This window comes from Halichoerus grypus, chromosome 13, assembly GCF_964656455.1.
Source record: "Halichoerus grypus chromosome 13, mHalGry1.hap1.1, whole genome shotgun sequence".
Lineage (NCBI taxonomy): Eukaryota > Metazoa > Chordata > Mammalia > Carnivora > Phocidae > Halichoerus > Halichoerus grypus.
Window position 1 is genome coordinate 78,503,366 of NC_135724.1, and position 17,696 is coordinate 78,521,061.

The 17,696-nt window shown below is 45.4% G+C and overlaps 1 protein-coding gene across 4 annotated transcripts in view; it reads left to right on the plus strand.

Annotated features, from left to right (window-relative positions):
- The first annotated feature begins 73 nt into the window (after nt 1-73).
- The window catches only part of UBE3B (ubiquitin protein ligase E3B), a 50,922-nt gene continuing 33,299 nt past the window's right edge, over nt 74-17,696 (plus strand). For 2 of the 4 annotated variants that reach the window (XM_036085969.2, XM_078060863.1), the window contains exons 1-11: nt 74-238; nt 3,462-3,564; nt 4,833-5,014; nt 5,170-5,290; nt 6,647-6,706; nt 7,127-7,231; nt 8,880-8,976; nt 10,254-10,339; nt 11,216-11,298; nt 16,798-16,903; nt 17,206-17,326. In XM_036085969.2, the coding sequence (XP_035941862.1) occupies nt 4,854-5,014; nt 5,170-5,290; nt 6,647-6,706; nt 7,127-7,231; nt 8,880-8,976; nt 10,254-10,339; nt 11,216-11,298; nt 16,798-16,903; nt 17,206-17,326 (940 nt within the window). In that variant the 5' untranslated portion in view covers nt 74-238; nt 3,462-3,564; nt 4,833-4,853. Of the gene's footprint in view, nt 239-493; nt 558-3,461; nt 3,565-4,832; nt 5,015-5,169; nt 5,291-6,646; nt 6,707-7,126; nt 7,232-8,879; nt 8,977-10,253; nt 10,340-11,215; nt 11,299-16,797; nt 16,904-17,205; nt 17,327-17,696 lie in introns of all 4 variants that reach the window. The other 2 variants (XM_036085970.2, XM_036085971.2) reach the window with 2 other exon arrangements.

Sequence of the window (17,696 nt, forward strand, 5' to 3'; positions counted from 1 at the left end):
AAGATGCAGGGAGGTCGTCCTTCCCGGGTACAGAAGCTCTGCGGAACTGCCGTTCACCGGAACTGGATAGTTGCTTCCCAGCGGAGGTTTGAGAGCGGACACCCCGGGGCAAGATGGCGGTCGGGCTTCGGCCGCTGCCCCGGGTCTGGCAAAGCTCGAGGGTATTGGGCTGAGGCGGCGATAGCTGCGGCCCCGACCCCGAGCGCGGGGACCTCGAGCGGATAAAGGTCTACGGCCTGTGGGTAGCGAGTGGGAGCAGGGTTGGGGGTTCTCCGGGTGGTGGGGGGGACTTTGAGGGAGGTGGCCCTTTGGCCGGGTCCCTGCCTCCCCAAGTCGGAGGGCAGGTGTTGGGGACTGACTTTCGTGTTCCAAGGGGGGAATCTCTTCGTAGCCGTTTCCACCGTTTTTCATCTCGGGGACGATAGGCTATTTATAGACAGACTAATGCTGGGTGAAAAAGATTTGTTATTGTGGTTGTTGATGCCGAGGGAAGATGCTGGGCTTAGGAGTCACCCAAACCGGAGTTCGGGTCCTATTCACTCGCTGTGTGACCTTGGGTGAGTTTCCTCACCTCTCCGAGCCTCGGTTTCTTGCTCTGTAAAATGGAGTAATTAGCTCGTTTCACAGAGGAGGTTGTGTAATAACAAGTTTTAGTATCTGACGCTCAGCTCTCTCAGTAGAGACAGCTGGTGTTAATGATTTCAATAAGAAAAACTTGGTGTAATCGGACTCAGCCCTAGCGGCAGCCTTGCCTACTCAGCTTTTCTTTGCTGTCCTGTGAGTGACGGAGTCCCTTGGTCTTGTCTGTTTCACTTAACTAATAGCTTTGACGTTAGAGGTGGCTTCAAATTCAGGAGTCTAGTGACCTCTCACAAGTCATGTCCCCTTTACATTTCATTTTCTCTGTGTGAAGGTGGGATTGATAATTACACGTACCTGGATAGGCTGTAGCCTTCAATAAATGATAGCTGTTGTTCTTCATAGTCTAAGTCCTGTTGCCTGTTCTTTAAAAATTGGACCCCTGAGATCTTCAAGAGCTGTTGAAAGACAAAATTAGTTAAATATCTGTGCAGTGTCTGATACATGATCCCCCTTAACAAATGGTGATGGTCACTAAACTTGGCTGCCCAGCTCTTCCACCATAGGGGGGAAATCCTCTTGGGCTCAGACAGCAGTTGATATTTATGATGCTTCACCTTTGGATGATACCCTCTGGACTCTTTCATAATTCTCCATGAAGCTGACCTCATCCAGGGAAGACTGATTTTGAGCAGATACCATGGGAATACAGAAGTAGAAAAGCGTCTGAGTCCTGTCTCTTAGTATTAAAATCTTGGCTCTGCCCCTTAATAATGGTCTAACATGGACTATGGGACATAACTAAATGATCTCACATCGTTGCTGGTCTTACTATGTAGAAGGGACATGACACATAATGGATATTTAATCAACTGTTTTCCTTTTTGCTTTTTAAATAATCTTGGTTATCACCGACCTCTTGTGTTTCTAATTTTTCCACATATATCGTTTCCCTAACTGGATGGTAAGCTTTTTGTTGTTTGTTGTTGTTTGTTTGTTTTTTAAGCCTAGATGATAACAGTAAAGCTCAGTTACCTGCTATCTGCTTTCCGATACTCCTTGTTAAAAATTTCCCACTTAATCCTGTCACAGTGTCATGTTAGAAGTATAAATGTTTCAACTAATTCTTTTAGCACCCCTAGGAGGTAGGTACTATTATCCTCAACTTACAGATAAAGAAACTAAGGCCTAAAGCGGATAAGCAATTTGGCCAAATGAGGTAGAATCAGAACTAAAAAGAACCAAGGGTACTTTGATCCAGGGTTTTTTCTACTACATACAGCCTTTTCTTTGATTATGTCAAAGTTTGTGTAATCCTTCATTACAGTAACTTTGAATATATAAAGACTTCATAATGAGCTTTATTTCTTTGATAACTAGTAGATTCTAGGCACATAGAAGAAGTGAATAAGAAGGAATTAGAAAAACTGCAAAGTACAGACTATGGTGTAAACAGAAACACATAGTATTGATGAGGGGATGGAAATTTCAAGGAAGAGCTGTTCTGCAAGCCCCCCTGGGAGAAGTAAAAGTTTTGAGGTAGTCTTACAGCTACCTTGTCACAGTTTGCCTATGCGTCCTCCAGTTTTCCCATTGAGAAGAGGCTCACTCTCCTCCTCACACCTTGTGCGCACCACCCCCCATGAGGGACTGTCTACATGTTAATGATCAGACCATTGTACTGATGGCTTGGGCCCTTTCTTTGGCAGCTCTCAGGAGCTTGAAGCTGTTACTCAATCTAAACAGGGTCCTAGCCCAAGTGACAGGACTGGTGAATCTTAGTGCACCCAGGGATAGGACAAAATTTAATGGGTGAAGAATGTACTGGTCCCAGCACTATTTCCTACCCAAAGAACCTGCGTGACTATGCAGATGAGAGCCTCTACCGAAGAGTTTTTTTTTTTTTTTAAAGATTTTATTTGAGAGAGGGAGCACAAGCAGGGGGAGGGGCAGAGGGAGAAGCAGACTCCCCACTGGTCAGGGAGCCCCGACTCAGTTGCAAGGCCAGATCCCAGACCCCCGGGATCATGACCTGAGCCAAAGGCAGACACTCAACCAACTGAACCACCCAGGCGCCCCTACCGAAGAAGTTAAAAAAAAAAGAAAACAAAAAAACCCCAAAATTCATGTCTGTAAAAATAATGCATTGATTACTTATTGGCTGTGCACTCTGTCAGCCACCTTGATAGATATTTGACATACACCATCTCATTTGGTCCCCCTTCGCCTCTGCCAATTAAGAGATGAAGGCAGAAGGCCTCTGAGGCATTTCTCTGCAGTGCCTGGCAGAGCTGGGGACCGGCTCCAGCTCTGTGTGACTCCAAAGCATGTGTGCTTCTCAGTGCCATGCTGCCTCACCATGTGCTTTCTGCAGAAATTTTAGAAAACAGGCTAGTTAAGGAAACAGAACTTCCTACCTCAAAACAACCGCCCTCAACATGTTGGTGTATTTTTCCCAGCTTTGTGCCTCTGTGTGCACATGCATTTTTCTTTTTCATTATGTAATTGGGATCATATTGGTTCACAGCCAGCTCTTTTTTCATTTCTCCAGCGTAAACATTTTTCATATCGTCAAAAAATGTCAAACATAATTTTCAGTGGCTTTTTAACATTCCGTCCCCTCTGTTCTTACTATCATAAAGCAAGCACAGCTTTAATTCAGCTTCTCTGGGATTGTTTTCAGTCTATTCCCTTTAAACTGAAGGCCTGGGGAGATACGGTGTAACATTTAGATCAGACGTTAACTAAAAAGGACACTAGTGTTGTTTTAAGCCAGAAGCATTTTTTATTATTTTTATTCAGTGAGAAAGATCTAGGATGCCCTACCTATAAAACTTAACCCTGAATCTGGACTTTTTTTTTCTTCCTTCTGCTTTTGCCAGAAAAGACACGCTCCTCTGAAGCAAGAAGCTGCCCTCAGCTGTGAGTCCTCGACAACATCACTAATGATTACCTGGCGTTTCTGTGTCACAGGCAGGTCCTCAGGTGAGCTCTCCAGACTTGCTTGGGCAGAGAGAGCAGGTGATTGAGAAGACTGTTATCTTTTCCTCCCCTGCCTTCTTATCCTCCCTTCTGTGATCAGGTGGGCTTTGTTCATTTGATGAGAGACCCACGTGTTGGGAAAGACTTGTTATTTAACAGATGTGAATCCCTGTTGAAAAGGGACCACAGAGGCCCCTCGGTAGGTTGACATGGGGGGAGCCCTGAATGAGCTTTTTATTCTTAATGGTATTCTCACATGGGCACTGCTTTGAGGGAGGTAACATAGTAAAGAGATTGTTTTCCTGAAGTCTGGATTTCTGAGTAATCGATTTCAGTCATTTTGTCAGCTGGGCTGATTATATATTTGGGACAGAATGACAATTTTCAAGCATCCAAAGAAATCATCTCAGTGTGGGAGGCTCCCTGGACCAGTGTTGTGTGCGCTAGGCTGATAGCCAAAGCCACCCCTTTGAGAAAAGACAGTTACTGGTGATTTAGATAAAAATGTAATGGATAATTGAGAGGCTCTGTCCAAAACATGCCAGTCAGTGGATGGCAGAGTTCTGCTCCAGAGTCTTCCTCGGCCGTTGGCAAGATGGGATCAGACAGGACAGCAGAGTAAGTTCTACAGAAAACCAAACATATTCAATTTAACAGATTGTCTTGCATTCTGGAATCACATTTGGCTTTTTTAGCATGAAAATGGCCCTTTTTCCAAAAAAATTAAGGGTTTCTTTCGTGGTAGGCACAAGATGAGTGCCAGTAAATATTTGTTGCATGAATGGCTGAATGAAATAATGACAGTAAATGATTGTTTATTTATTTTTTTCCTCCAAGTCTTGACTTGGCAAGATAAATTTGACTGCTCAGTGTTAGACTGTTCCAGAAAATTCGGTTATCTAGGAACCTTTGACCTGGAGGATGCCTGGTTTGCATTAGAGCTTTATGGATGGAATCAATTCATGCTTTGTTCATCTGTTAAACGATTACGGAGCCCATACCCTATGGCAGATGCTGTGCTCTTTCTCTTAAGAAGATGTAATTATTTAATACAGGAAAGAGCATCGCTGGTCTAGATGAGTCGCGTGAAAGGAGCCGATAGGAAGTTGGGACTTGTGCCAGGAGAGCTATTAGCCCTTTTGGAGGGTGCAGAAGGGTCCCTACTAGCTCTTTGCTGCCCAAGTGCCTGCCCGCCCTTGGCTCCTGAGCCCCTTCCTGTGTGTGTTTTTCCTGGAATGACCTACAGAGGCCGCTCACCATTTTCCCTGCAGGGTTTGTGCAAGTTTGCAAACATGTTCACCGTTTCTCAGACCTCGAGAGCATGGTTTATCGATAGGGCCCGTCAGGCTCGAGAGGAAAGGCTCGTGCAGAAGGAGCGGGAGCGGGCAGCCGTTGAGATTCAGGCCCATGTTCGGAGTTTCCTGTGTCGGAGTCGGCTGCAGAGAGAAATCAGGTGGGTGCCAGGGACTCAGCACATTCTCCCTTGCTCCCAATTAATAGCAAGAAAAGGTGGTGTTTTCTCCTATAGTTCTTGAAAAGCCTTCCAGCTGCTGTGAGCTAATTTAAAATGTCCTTCTTTTTTTTTCTTATCCTTCCCTCCCTCCCCAGGAGAGAGATTGATGAGTTTTTTAAAATAGATGATGCTGAGTCCAGTAAAAGAAGCGCACTTTGTATTTTTAAGATTGCCAGGAAACTGCTGTTCCTGTTCAGAATTAAAGAGGATAATGAGGTAAAACAATAGCGAACACTCTGCTTCCCCATCGGCCAGGTCTTTTTAAAGTATTTTATAAATATGAATTCATTTAGGCCTTACAGCAAGCCTGCGAGATAGACTCTGTGACTGCCACATCCTGCCCTTTCTGTTTTCTTGGGACGTGTTTTGTAGGCATTGTGCCCAGTGCTGCTGAGAATCATCACTGTTCTTTTCACGTTGACTATGATAAGCACTTGGACTCAGATGCAAACGGGAGCCAGGCAGGTTAGGCGTTAGGCGAGTGAGTGAAAGAAGCCATTTACAGGACAAAACATAACAGAAATCCTAATGAACAGTAACCCCTCGGGAGGTGGTGGGGATGGGAGATGGTGAGGACATCAGAAGGAGTGATGGCGTCTGTGGCATGCCCAAGAGTGGGCAGCCACTCTTGTGTTCTAGCCAGTGGTGGACTGCTACTCTGATTTGGAAAGGAGGTGCTGGAAATCCTGTGCTCATTTGTAAAAATTGGTAGCTAATTTGAAATTTCTCTCAAATCCTATAAACCACAAACAAAATGTGCTGGTTGCACCTTTGGGATTGGAACGATCAGCCTAGAGCAGCGAGTTGTCTGTAATAGGACTCCCGAGACCATTGAGGAGTGTCTCTGTGCTCCCAGGGATTAGACATTCGTTACTGCTAAGCATCCCATTGTGCCAGACCCTCCTCGAGGCGCTGGGGCCCTGGAAGGAAACAAGATGCGCAAGGTCTCTAGCCCCGTGGAGCCTGTAGCCCAGAGAGAGGCAGAATTATGCTGGTGATGGACACACAGACACACAGATGAGGACAGGCAGGTGCAGTGAGGTGACCCCTGTTGATGAGGAAACTATAGCTCTGGGTAATGAGGTGGCTGCCCAAGGCCATGGCACTTTTGAGGGTGGATCCAGGGTTGGGATGGACAGTGTAACTTAGTTTCCACTTTCCTTCCTTTTGCATTTCAAGAGAAAAATGATGTGACAGTTTGTGAGGCAAAAGTCCGTGTCCATGGTGCTTACAGAATGGCCCCTGGGAGAGCACGATTCAGGGGACAGCTTCTAGTTTGCAGGAGTGCAGGCCCAGATTGCCGGATTGATTTCGTTTTTCCAAAGGAGCCCCAGTCCGAAACGCACGTGTAGGTATCATCCAGCTCGTGGGCCACCAGTTTGAGAGCCTTTCATGAGCCTTTCCGATCCTCAGTTTCCATATCTATGAGAGGGAATTAAATATGATCAGATATGTGAGTCATCGGGCTCCATGCGAGTGCCTGCATGTGCCAGGTGCCCACGGGACACTTGCTGTTTTCCCATTCCACCGTTGGTTGTGGGAATTTATAACCCCCACTCTGCCTCTTTGCAGAGATTTGAGAAGTTGTGTCGCTGCATCCTGAGCAGCATGGATGCTGAGAATGAACCCAAGGTAAGCGGGATGGGGGCTGGGAAGTCCCCCAGAAGCTCTCAGGCCAGTCTCTTTGGCTCTGACAGTTCCTGCTGAATGTTAGGATTTTGTTAGGTATGACTTTGCATAGGTACACACAGCCCTGCGTATAAGGAATGGATCGAAACGTTAACAAAGTGCAACTGATTTTTTTAGTCTCTTCATTGTCCAAGAGCTATGGTCTGCTCTTACCTCTTACTCAGGATGCTAAATTCCCTTACTAGGCTATTTCATCTCTGGGTTTAGCATTAAAATAAATACTGCTTGCTGCTTACTCACCCATTCATCTCCACTGCCTTCTCTGGCACTGGACCTAACAAATTGGTCCCATCCCAGTAGCTACAACGTATGTAATTTGGTCTCTGTACCTGCCCATTATGTTTCTCTTTCTCCTGCTTGTAGGTGTGGTATGTGTCCCTGGCTCTTTCCAAGGATCTCACCCTCCTGTGGATTAAACAGATCAAACACATTCTTTGGTATTGCTGTGAGTTTCTTGAGCAGCTCAAGGTAAAAACAAAACAAGACACCTGTAAATATATCCTTCTCATTGGAGGCCGTTAGCGTATATTTTGAGAGTCCTCGTGATTCATTCATAGGTTACTCCTTTGGAAGTTTGTCAGAATCTAGTAAGAAATTATTGGGGCGCCTGGGTGGCTCAGATGGTTAAGCATCTGCCTTCGGCTCAGGTCATGATCCCGGGGTCCTGGGATCGAGCCCTGCATCGGGCTCCTTGCTCTGCAGGAAGCCTGCTTCTCCCTCTCCTTCTACTGCTCCCCCTGCTTGTGCTCTCTTGCTCTCTCTGTCAAATAAATAAATAAAATCTTAAAAAAAAAAAGAATCTAGTAAGAAGTTATTAGAGCCCTTGTTCTGAGAGAGAGCAAGTTAGATACCGTTATCAGAATGAGCCCTTCTTTCCTGTGCAGTATTTTGAACATTGGGAACCTGCTGGCTTTCTTTCCATTCTTTTGATACAACAGATAATTTATTGTTTATATTACTGTACTAGTCAGGCCTCTTGTTACAAGTGCAGATACCGAACATGAGTGCAGCTAGTGATACACACAAGCTAAGCAAGAAAGAGAATATCTTTTAAGAATATTCTCTGTAACATGGCAGCCAGGGATGACCAGAACCAGGAGCTTCTAGGATTCTCCTTCTTGTCCCTTTCTCTCATCCCTGCTCCCTTTTGGAATCACGGTAGCCAGCAGTTCTGGCCTCACATCCTTACCCTATCTTGACCAAAGAGAAAAGGGAGGCCTCCCCACTGGTTTAGAAATCTGGGAGGACTCAAAGGTGCAGTGGGATCCTGGTCTCAACTTTGAGCTGGTCACAGTGACAAGAGGGATGGAGTACTGCCACTGGCCCTTCCTGGTCCTGTACTCACACTTGTGTTATGAGAAGGTGGGCAGAGGTGTGAGTCGTTGCAAATGGCAGACATTTTCACTTTGCACGATGCCGGGAGAGGTTTGGCAATGACTCAGGTAGTAGTGGAGTGATGGAGCAGATGTCCCCAGAGCCTCCAGTGATCCATTCCTAGCCATCTCCCTCAAAGCACTTGTGAATGACTCACTTGGCCTTGACCTGGTGACAAGCATGAATTATGATTATAATAATAGCCAGTATTCCATAGAGTTATCTACATGCCGGGCACTGTTCTTAGTGCTTTATATACATTAATCCATGTATTTCTAACAACAAGCCTATGGAGAAAGCAATGATCCTACCCCTAGTCAACAGCTGAGGAAACGGGTACAGAGAGGGTAAGCAACTTGGCCTAAATCACACAGCTAGGCAGTGGTAAAGCTAGCCATCTGAGCCTAGAGTACCTGTAATGTTCAATTGGATTTCTACACTGCTGCTTCACTGAACATACATGCATGCACGCATACGTACGTACACACAGCAAGCCAGCTCCAGTCAGCTTGTTTTCCAAGAATCCTCTTCTCAATTCCCAAGAGCATTTCAGATTCCATGCTTGAGCACTTCTGTCATTTAACTCCCAAAGTGGTCGTTCCCCAAGAGAAAAAGAATAAACTCGGACAGTCCTGACTCACTTATCAGAGGCCGAGTGCATCCAGGTAGGTTGTAAGTGGATGCTCGGCTGTCAGAGACTGGAGGGCATATGTCTTAATCTCAGTCTCTTTATTGTTTCCAGCCTGAAATTTTACAGGACTCCAGACTCATCACGCTGTACCTCACAATGCTTGTCACCTTCACAGACACTTCAACGTGGAAAATTCTCCGTGGAAAAGGTCTGTGGGGCTTGCTTCAAAACCTTTCCCAAGTGGCATTTGCATAGTGAGCTTGGGGACCTTTCCACCTTTTTAAGAAGCTTGTTCACTGCCGTAAGCCTCAGGGAAAGACCTAAAACTGTACAAATGAAGATGCCCTTGGCGCTGCCATCAGATAGCATTTGCAGTATCCAGAATATATGTTCAGTGTCGTGTTATAATTTCTCCTTTCTTTGCATTTATGTTTAAAGGCTTGGCCCTTCTGATCTCATTTTTTTAAAACCCCCCAGCACCTCAGCCTCAAAGCAATAATATTTGCTCAAGCCTGTCATTCGTGTCAGAATCATTGAGCAGCAAATAATTCTATTTTGCCCATAAAATTTGTGTTGTGAAGCTGCCTCCTTTTCCCTGGATAGTGCACTGAGCCTTACGTGTTTCATACATCCACTTCATCCATCCGTTCGGCAAATAGCCCTCTCCGTGCCAGATACCGCGCAGGCGCTGCAGAGACAGAGAGGTCACTGCCCTCGGGGGGCTTCAGGTGCCGAACGCCTGCTGTGTGCCTGCCCTTCCTCAGAGCACTAGGCAGTCTGGTGAGGGAGACAGACTCCAAAGGGAAGTCACGGGTCTGTGACTGTATATGAACATAGGCAGACTACACACGTGAACACATACGTGTCCTGCCAGCAGTGTGGCAAGTGCTCGGAAGGAAGGGTACAGGAGGCGAGAGCATTCGGCGGATGGGGGAGGACCTGCCTCGCTGTGCCTGGCGCTCGGGCTCTCCTGCAGGATCGATGTCTGAGCTAAGAGCCGGAGGGAGAGTAGGCGTTCACGGGGCCAAGAGGAGGGACAGCACTGAGGGCAGAGGCTCCCGGCCAAGAAGGAGGGGTGATTTAAGGCAGGGGCATTGGGGGGTGAGTTCTGGCCTTGAGTTCCAGGGAGCTCGGATCCCAGTGCGATAGGAGGCAGCCACAGAGAGCAGAAAGTGCCAAGCCCTCGGAGGGAATCAGGAGAGGTGCTACAGGCGCTCAGAGGCTGGGGACGTTACTTCTGGCCGGGGAAATGACAGGACTCCTCACCTAAGAGGGGACACTTGAGCTGGACCTTCTGGGAGAGAGAATTTTGGAGATTGGCCTCTCCCTGTACTCTGGTACCGAACCAAAGCGGGGAGAGTAGGAAAGCAAGCCAGAGAAAATCTACTTTCTTTATGGCCTCGGGCCTGGGCCGTGATACTCTGTACCACATATAAAAGGTTCACAGTAAGGCCAGAGCCTTCTCAGACTTCTTTCTTCATTTAGGGGAGAGTCTTCGACCAGCCATGAACCACATTTGTGCAAACATCATGGGACATCTCAACCAGCATGGATTTTATTCTGTGCTGCAGGTTTGTGACCCCCATCCCCTATCATGGGACCTCGTTCTTCCTTACCTAAACTTGGATTTTTACAGCTGATTTCGGCCTATCTGGTGCCCTCCCCACAGAAACCTTTTCACGGGAGTTTAAGGCCTGGCATCCTATCTCTTCCCCTACCTTGAGTCCCTTGTGGTTTGTGTCAAGGGAGGACAGTGGCCCTGGGATCCCTTTATCGTGCTCCATCTTTGGCTCCAGGAATAACCCAGCCACTTGACATTTAAAGTCGGGAAGGAGGCCTCAGGGCTTGGTTCCCTCAGGTTCCTTCTTGGGTGGTGTCTGGAATTACCTTTCTTGCCGTGTCCTCAAACACCTTCTGTCCACACTGCCCCTGATTGTGCCATCTCACACCCCCAGGGAATTGTCAGAACTCTAACTGCTATTTAAAAGCACTTTGGAAATTTTGAGTTTAAGAAGTTGCATTGATGTAGCCCTGCCTTCTGCCTGGTACTGAGATGGGCTCCTTCCTGATCGGGTTGCCTTTTCTCCTCAAACAAACCCTGTGAGGTGGCATGCTGGCCAGAGGTGGTGTCGTCAGCTGTTCATCTCTGTGAGGAAGCTTCTGGATACCAGAATGTAGGAAGAACACACAGGCGAGATTTAAGTCTGGTGTTCTTTTCACTGGCTGTTAACTTTTTTAGCTCTTTATTATTTCAAAATTTTAAATACGATATCAAGAGAGGCGTCATGAAGGCGATAACCCTCACTTTGCTCTCCCTTCATTTTCAGAAAACATTCCAATAGAGTTTTTTATCTGAAGCCCTCATTTTACTTCTGTGCTGCTTTTTTACGTACAAGTGAATATATAGTTGGCGTTGTCCCCTGACCAGTTAAAATGTTCTTTTTCAGATATTGTTAACCCGTGGCCTGGCGAGACCCCGGCCTTGTCTGTCCAAAGGCACTTTAACTGCAACCTTTTCTCTAGCGCTGCGGTAAGTAGTAAACTCCAGCTGAGGGGTTGGCGTACTTCGGGAGGCTTCCTCCCCTCGCTTTCCTTTTCTCCTGTTCCTTATGTTCGGTGTGGGCTGCCCACTTTGTCCGAATTCACAGGAAGTGTCTTTCTTCCGATGGTGACGCATCTGTGGCAGCTCTTCTGTCTGTGTCCCTGAATTTTTTGCATCATGATTTGAAGGAAGTTTTTCAAAGTGAATTGCTTTTCATTGTGCCAAGGGCCCGAGACACAAGCATTTTTCCTTTTGAGCTTTTAATCGATATAGAGAACCCGAGAGCCGGAGGAGGCTCAGCAAAGGGCCAAGCAGAGGGTTAAGGGAGTAGTGTTGTGAACACGGGTTTAAAATGTTCGAATCTGGAGGCCCAGAGAGGATGTGCTGTTTGTCTTCACTTAGTTAGGAGATACAAAATACATACGAAGCTAAATAGTTCCATGTGGAAATTATGCCTGCAATTCAGAGAATCGCCATGTACACAAAGCTGTGTCTTTGTGTCCGGAACATTCTTAAACTGTTGAAAGGAACACTAACTTGGGGGAAGATGTTAATAAGGTAACTGCTAATCTTAATCCCTAAGATAATAATAACTTAGGGCAGAGGGAGTGTTGGGGTCAAATTAGCTTGGTAGAGCTCCCTGCTCAGTCCCCTTTGCTAATCCACAGGGCACTTGACCTCAGGAAGCTCTTGACAAGTCCTGAGGTTCAGGAACCTTTGGGCTTGTTTAATCTGATGTTGGCCCAAACATATCTGAACATGGAATACCTTCGCCTAATTTTTCAGTGGTGGAGCATGTCTATTAATGTCCCATGGAGTCCTTTTCTATGGAATACTATTTTGGAAAATGATGTTCTAGAATATCAGTTGGCAAACTTTTTCGGTAAGGGGCCAGCTAATACGTATTTTCGGTTCTGTGGGCCACACACTGTCACAACCGCCCTGCTCTTGTAGCACAAAGCGGCTGTAGACCATACATACACAAGCAAGAAGGGCTGTGTTTCAATAAAACTGTATTTAGAAAAATAGGCAGTGGGCAGAATTGGGTCTTTGAGCCGTATTTTGCCACTCCTGGTCTAGACTGTGCTGTCCACTAACCCCTGAACCCTGTGGGGCTGTTTAAATAGAAATACATTACAACGAAGAATTCAGTTCCTCATTTAGGCACGTTTCAAGTGCTTCCGGGCCACATGGACTGAGCAGTGATGACCTTCCTGGACTGCACAAATAAGGAACATTCCCATCATCACGGAAAGTTCTATGGGACAAGGCTGGTCTAGAGCAGCCCTGCCAATAGAAATATAAAAGTCCAAAGAAAGGGGAAATTAAGTTTAATAATCTATTTTGTTTAAACCAGTGTATCTGAAGTATAATCATTTCTACATGAAGTCAGTATTTTTAAATAATTTATTTTATTTAAAAGTAATAATTTTTTTTCTTTTGATACTGAGTCTTCAAAACCTGGGGTGGATTTTATACTTAAAGCCTGTCTGCTGCTGAACTCACCACATTGTAAGTGCCCAGGAGCCACACGTGGTCAGTGGCTACTGCTCAGACAGCACGTTTCTAGAGGCGAGATCCTTAAGACCGAAGAGCAGGTGTCAACCAGTGATGCTATAATTAGTTCCAGAGCTAGACAGATTATCCAGTAAACAATTAGACCTTCCTTGCAGACCTTGAGAGGAGTTGTATTTAATGAGTCGTAGGATGTAGGTACAAACAGGTTTTCCAGTGGGAGGTTTCCTTCAACTTCTTTTCCTGAGTCACCTGGGGCGGCTCATTCCGGCATCACCCACCCTCTCCTCTGTCAGGGGCAGCGAAGGGTTGACACACGGATGCCTGAGTTCCAGGGCACAGCAGCAGCTCTGCCGCCTCCTCAGTCTCCCTGAGAACACAAATCTTTCCTTCTGTTCCGGCGTCCCTCCCCTGCCCCAAGAGGGTTGTCATTCATGGTGTGATTCACCAAGAGGGTCACATCCACCCATTCCAGCACATTTCTTCTCCCTTAAGAATACGGTAGCATCCATCATTATAGGTTTTTTCACTCTGTACGTTAGAGTCCTTTGGCTCACTTGTGAAGGCCGGGCTGCTTTAAAGCCTTTTTCTTAAACAGTGCACTTTCTCCCCCTCGGAATATCTGTATGTAATTGAAAATGTCCGGGACCTTTTAAAACAAGATACCTAGTGGTTTTGTCATACTGGAATAAACTGTTGAAAGTCTATAAAATTATAAATGATATGTTTAGACATGATCACCAAATCTTATGATGCAAATAGCTAACATTCATGGGCCACACAATTGTTTTAAGACTTCTACTCACATATATGACTCCTTACCACATTCTCTAATCTTGGTTTTATAGATGAGGAAGCTAAGGCCCAGAGAGGTTAAGCCATGTGCCCCCGCTCACACAGCAGGGAGCGGCAGGGCCAGGAATTAAACCCAGGCTGTCTGACTCCAGAGCCCATGCTCTTTACTCCTCGTTCTTTACACTTGCCTACCTGCCTCCCGTATTGGACACATTTTTGTATTCTAGGTACAATATATATAGAATTCGTGCACGTGGGAACTTTCTCAAATTCTCCCTGTTCCATTTCTTACCCAGGCCCCAGGTTTGCCCAGGCTCAGTTTCTGTTTTTCCCGTGTGCCTGTCCCGCTCCCTGGTTGCAGCATGAGCTCTCTGTTGGCGGGTACTGTGCAGTGAACCTCTCTTTTCCCCTGCTCCCCTGCCGTGCCTAACACTGAGACCCGCACATAAGGCGCACCCTGTCCAGTGTACCACTGACAGGACATTGGAAGGATTTGTCACCCTAGGGGGCTTAGGTGCAACAACCACAAGGCTAAAGGAAGTTTTTGATGACCTCATGCTGGGGGTATAGATAACAGGGCATTGAGGGAAATGGAGTGTCTGGTGTATATGTGTGGTCTTTTGAAACTGGCCTCCCTCAAGGCAACCCTGCCTCCTAGCAGTCCTGCAGTGCCTCACTCCTGGTCAGTCAGGCGGATTTACTCCGGGATAGGACTCAGGGTGGGATCCTGCCCTTGGCGTCCCCTTGGAAGCGGGAAGTGATGAGTTAAAGTTTTGGTGACATTTTCTTGTGGTTTGCTTTTCCTCTGTCTAGGTAATTGCTTAGTCCTGATCCACACCTCTTTCTAACATACAGAAAGTAACTTAATTCTCTTTTTAGAGAATTCGCTTTTGTCCAACTCAGCTCAGTGAGTTTAGCTTGACTGGTCAGCCTCCTATAGACAGGTGGCTGACATAGACACTGGTGTTTTGAGCACTTCAGCCATATGCAGTTTCTGGTCCCAAAAATGGTACCATTGAAAGTGGAAGTTTATAATACAAATTCTGATAGTCTAAATACTGGTAACATACTTGCTTGTTGCCATTGGAGCACGTTAGCTAGAAGAGATCAATTTCCTCCTGTAAGTTCTTTTTTTTGTTTGTTTTTTCTTGCATGACCTCTGGTGTTTTTTTAAAATAACTTTATTGAATTATAATTCACATATCCTACCTTTCACTCATTTGAAATATACAGTTCACTGGTTTTTAGTACATTCACAGAGTTGTGCAGTCATCACCACTGTCTAATTCCAGAAATAAACCCCATACCCATCACCAGTCACATTCCTTCCCCCCCCCACCCCTTCCCCCCTTCCATGCCCCCAGCAACAACTAATCTACTTTCTCTCCCTTGGGATTTGCCTGTTCTGGACGTTTCACATAAATGGAATCCTACAACGTGTGGTCTTCCGTGCCTGGCTTCCTTCACTTTCATCCATGTTGTAGAATGTATCCGTTTTTCGTTCTTTTTTATGGCTGAGTAATATTCCGTGGTATGGCTATGCCACATTTGGGTTGTTTCTATTTTTTGGCTATCATGAGTGGTGCTACTGTGAACATTTATGTGTAAGTTTTTAGTGTGGACATGCTTTTCATTTTGTATATATTCCTCAGAGTGGAATTGCTGGATCAGGTGGTAACTCTGTGCTTAACTTTTAGAAAAACTGCCAAACAAAGTAGCCTCACCATCTTACATTCCCACCAGTAATGAATGAGGGTTACAAATTCTCCAAGTTCCCACCAACCCTTGTTATCTTCTTTATCATAGCCCTCTTCATGGGTGTGAGGTGATCCCTCCCTGTTGTTTTGATCTGCAGTTCCCTGATGGCCAGTGATGTTAACCATCTTGTCATGTGCTTATTAACCATTTGCATCTCTTTCTTTGGAGAAATGTCTATTTACATTCTTTGCCCATTGTTTAATTGGGTTGTCTTTTGTTGTTGAGTGTTTGAGTTCTTTATATGTTCCAAATAAAAGTCCCTTATCAGGAGATAATTTGCAAATATTTCCTCCCTTTCTGCTGGTTGTCTTTTCACTTTCTTAATGGTGTCTTTTGAAGCCACAAGTTTTATATTTTGTGATTTTTTTTTTTGTAAGATTTTATTCATCCATTTTGAGAGAGGGTGAGAAAGAGCACACGCGCACACGACAGCAAGGAGGAGGGGCAGAGCCAGAGGGAGAAGCAGACTCCCCACTGAGCTCGATCCCAGGACCCTGGGGTCATGACCCAAGCCAAAGGCGGATGCTCAACCAATTGAGCCATCCAGGCGCCCCAAATTTTGTGACTTTTTTTTTTTTTTTTTTGTCCTAAGAAATCATTGTCAAACCCAAGGTCACAAAGATTTACTGCTGTGTTTCCTTCTAAGAGTTTTACAGTTTTAGTTATAAAACTAGCATTTAGGTGTAAAATCCATTTTGAGTTAATTTTTACATATGGTGTGAGGTAGGGGTCATTATCTTATTTTAGTAACATTTATCTTTTTTTCTGATTATGGAGGATTGCATGCTTATTGTAGAAAACCTGAATGAAATAGAGTAGTATAAGGAAGAAAAAATGTCTCTCCTGATTCTACAACCCAGACATACGTTGTTAACATTTTTTTAAATCTGTCCTTCTTGGGTTTTTTTCACTTGTATATATTTATGGGCTTATCTATATATACATATATCTAAGTATTATTATCATAATGCATACTTACAGTAAATTGCTTAATCGAAGTGTGAATTGTTGGTGACTTATCACATAGTAAACATGCCTGCATAAGGACCACTCCCCTTGAGAAATAGAACAGTGCTGGCATTCCAGAAGCTCTTTTCCTTCCTCCAGGTCACTACCTTCTCCCTTGTCTCCCATAGACATAGTTCCTCATCCTGTTTTCCTTAAAGTTTATTACAGCATGAGTATACGCTCATGTCAGTAAAACTTCAAAACGGCTATCTGTCTCATAGCTGCATCCTACCACTATACTGTCACTGACTCAGCCACTCCCCTTGCAGGTGTCCTCATTTTCAGCCTGTAGTTTTCCTAGAAGTCCTGGGAAGCATAATTCCAGGGGAACTGGGGGCACTGGCAGAGTTGCTCTTTGGCTCTGGGGTGACATGCAAGCCCGTGTGAATAAGGTGATCTGTCTGTGTCTAGCCCTGTGATTGCCGCACAATTTTCAGACAATCTGATTCGGCCATTCCTCATCCACATCATGTCTGTACCTGCTCTTGTGACTCATCTCAGCACAGTGACCCCTGAGGTAAGTGACTCCGTGATGTCCCCCCGAGTCCGTTTTTGCCTTTCTTCTTAGAAATTAGAGAGTAAATGTTTTCTCTGTTAATTTCCACTTCTTCTCCTGAGATTTCTTCTAAACCAGTAGCCACCATAGGCACGCTCATGTTAGCAGGCCAGAGAACCAGGTTCTCATCTTTGTTAGTTTTCTTCCTGGCCATTGAGGGCATGTTTGGCATCCAGGTGTTGATCTGCAAGCCTTCACATTCGTGCTGTGGTGGGAAATTCTTCCTGTCAGCTCCCGCTCTAACAGTCTGCAATTGTTCGCAGCGCCTCACTGTTTTAGAATCTCATGACATGCTTCGTAAATTCATCATGTTTTTAAGAAACGAAGATCGATGCCGTGATGTATGTGAAAGCTTAGAAGGATGCCATACGCTCTGTCTAATGGGTGAGTATCTGTGGCTGGAATTTGACTGTGTTCTGGGTGTCAGGAAAAGTCCCAAGTGTTTTTGTTTTTTACTGTTCTGGAGATCATGAGTTGTTTTTAGTAACACTTGGAAGTACTTAAAAGACATGTAACCAGGTAGATAAAACAGACACGTAAAATTGAAAATCAATGGAAAATATATCCACCTGGCAACCTAGTTGAGTGACTGTAAGTGAATATTAAATTTTGGCCCTCAGCTTCTTGGCAGCCAAGGGAAAAATGAAAATGCCGTGAATCACCTGGATAATTCTCCATCTCCAGAGAGAAGAACGGGCATAGTTAGGTGGTGTTTAGATCAGAGTAGGGCCTGCATCATCTATTTTACGTTTTC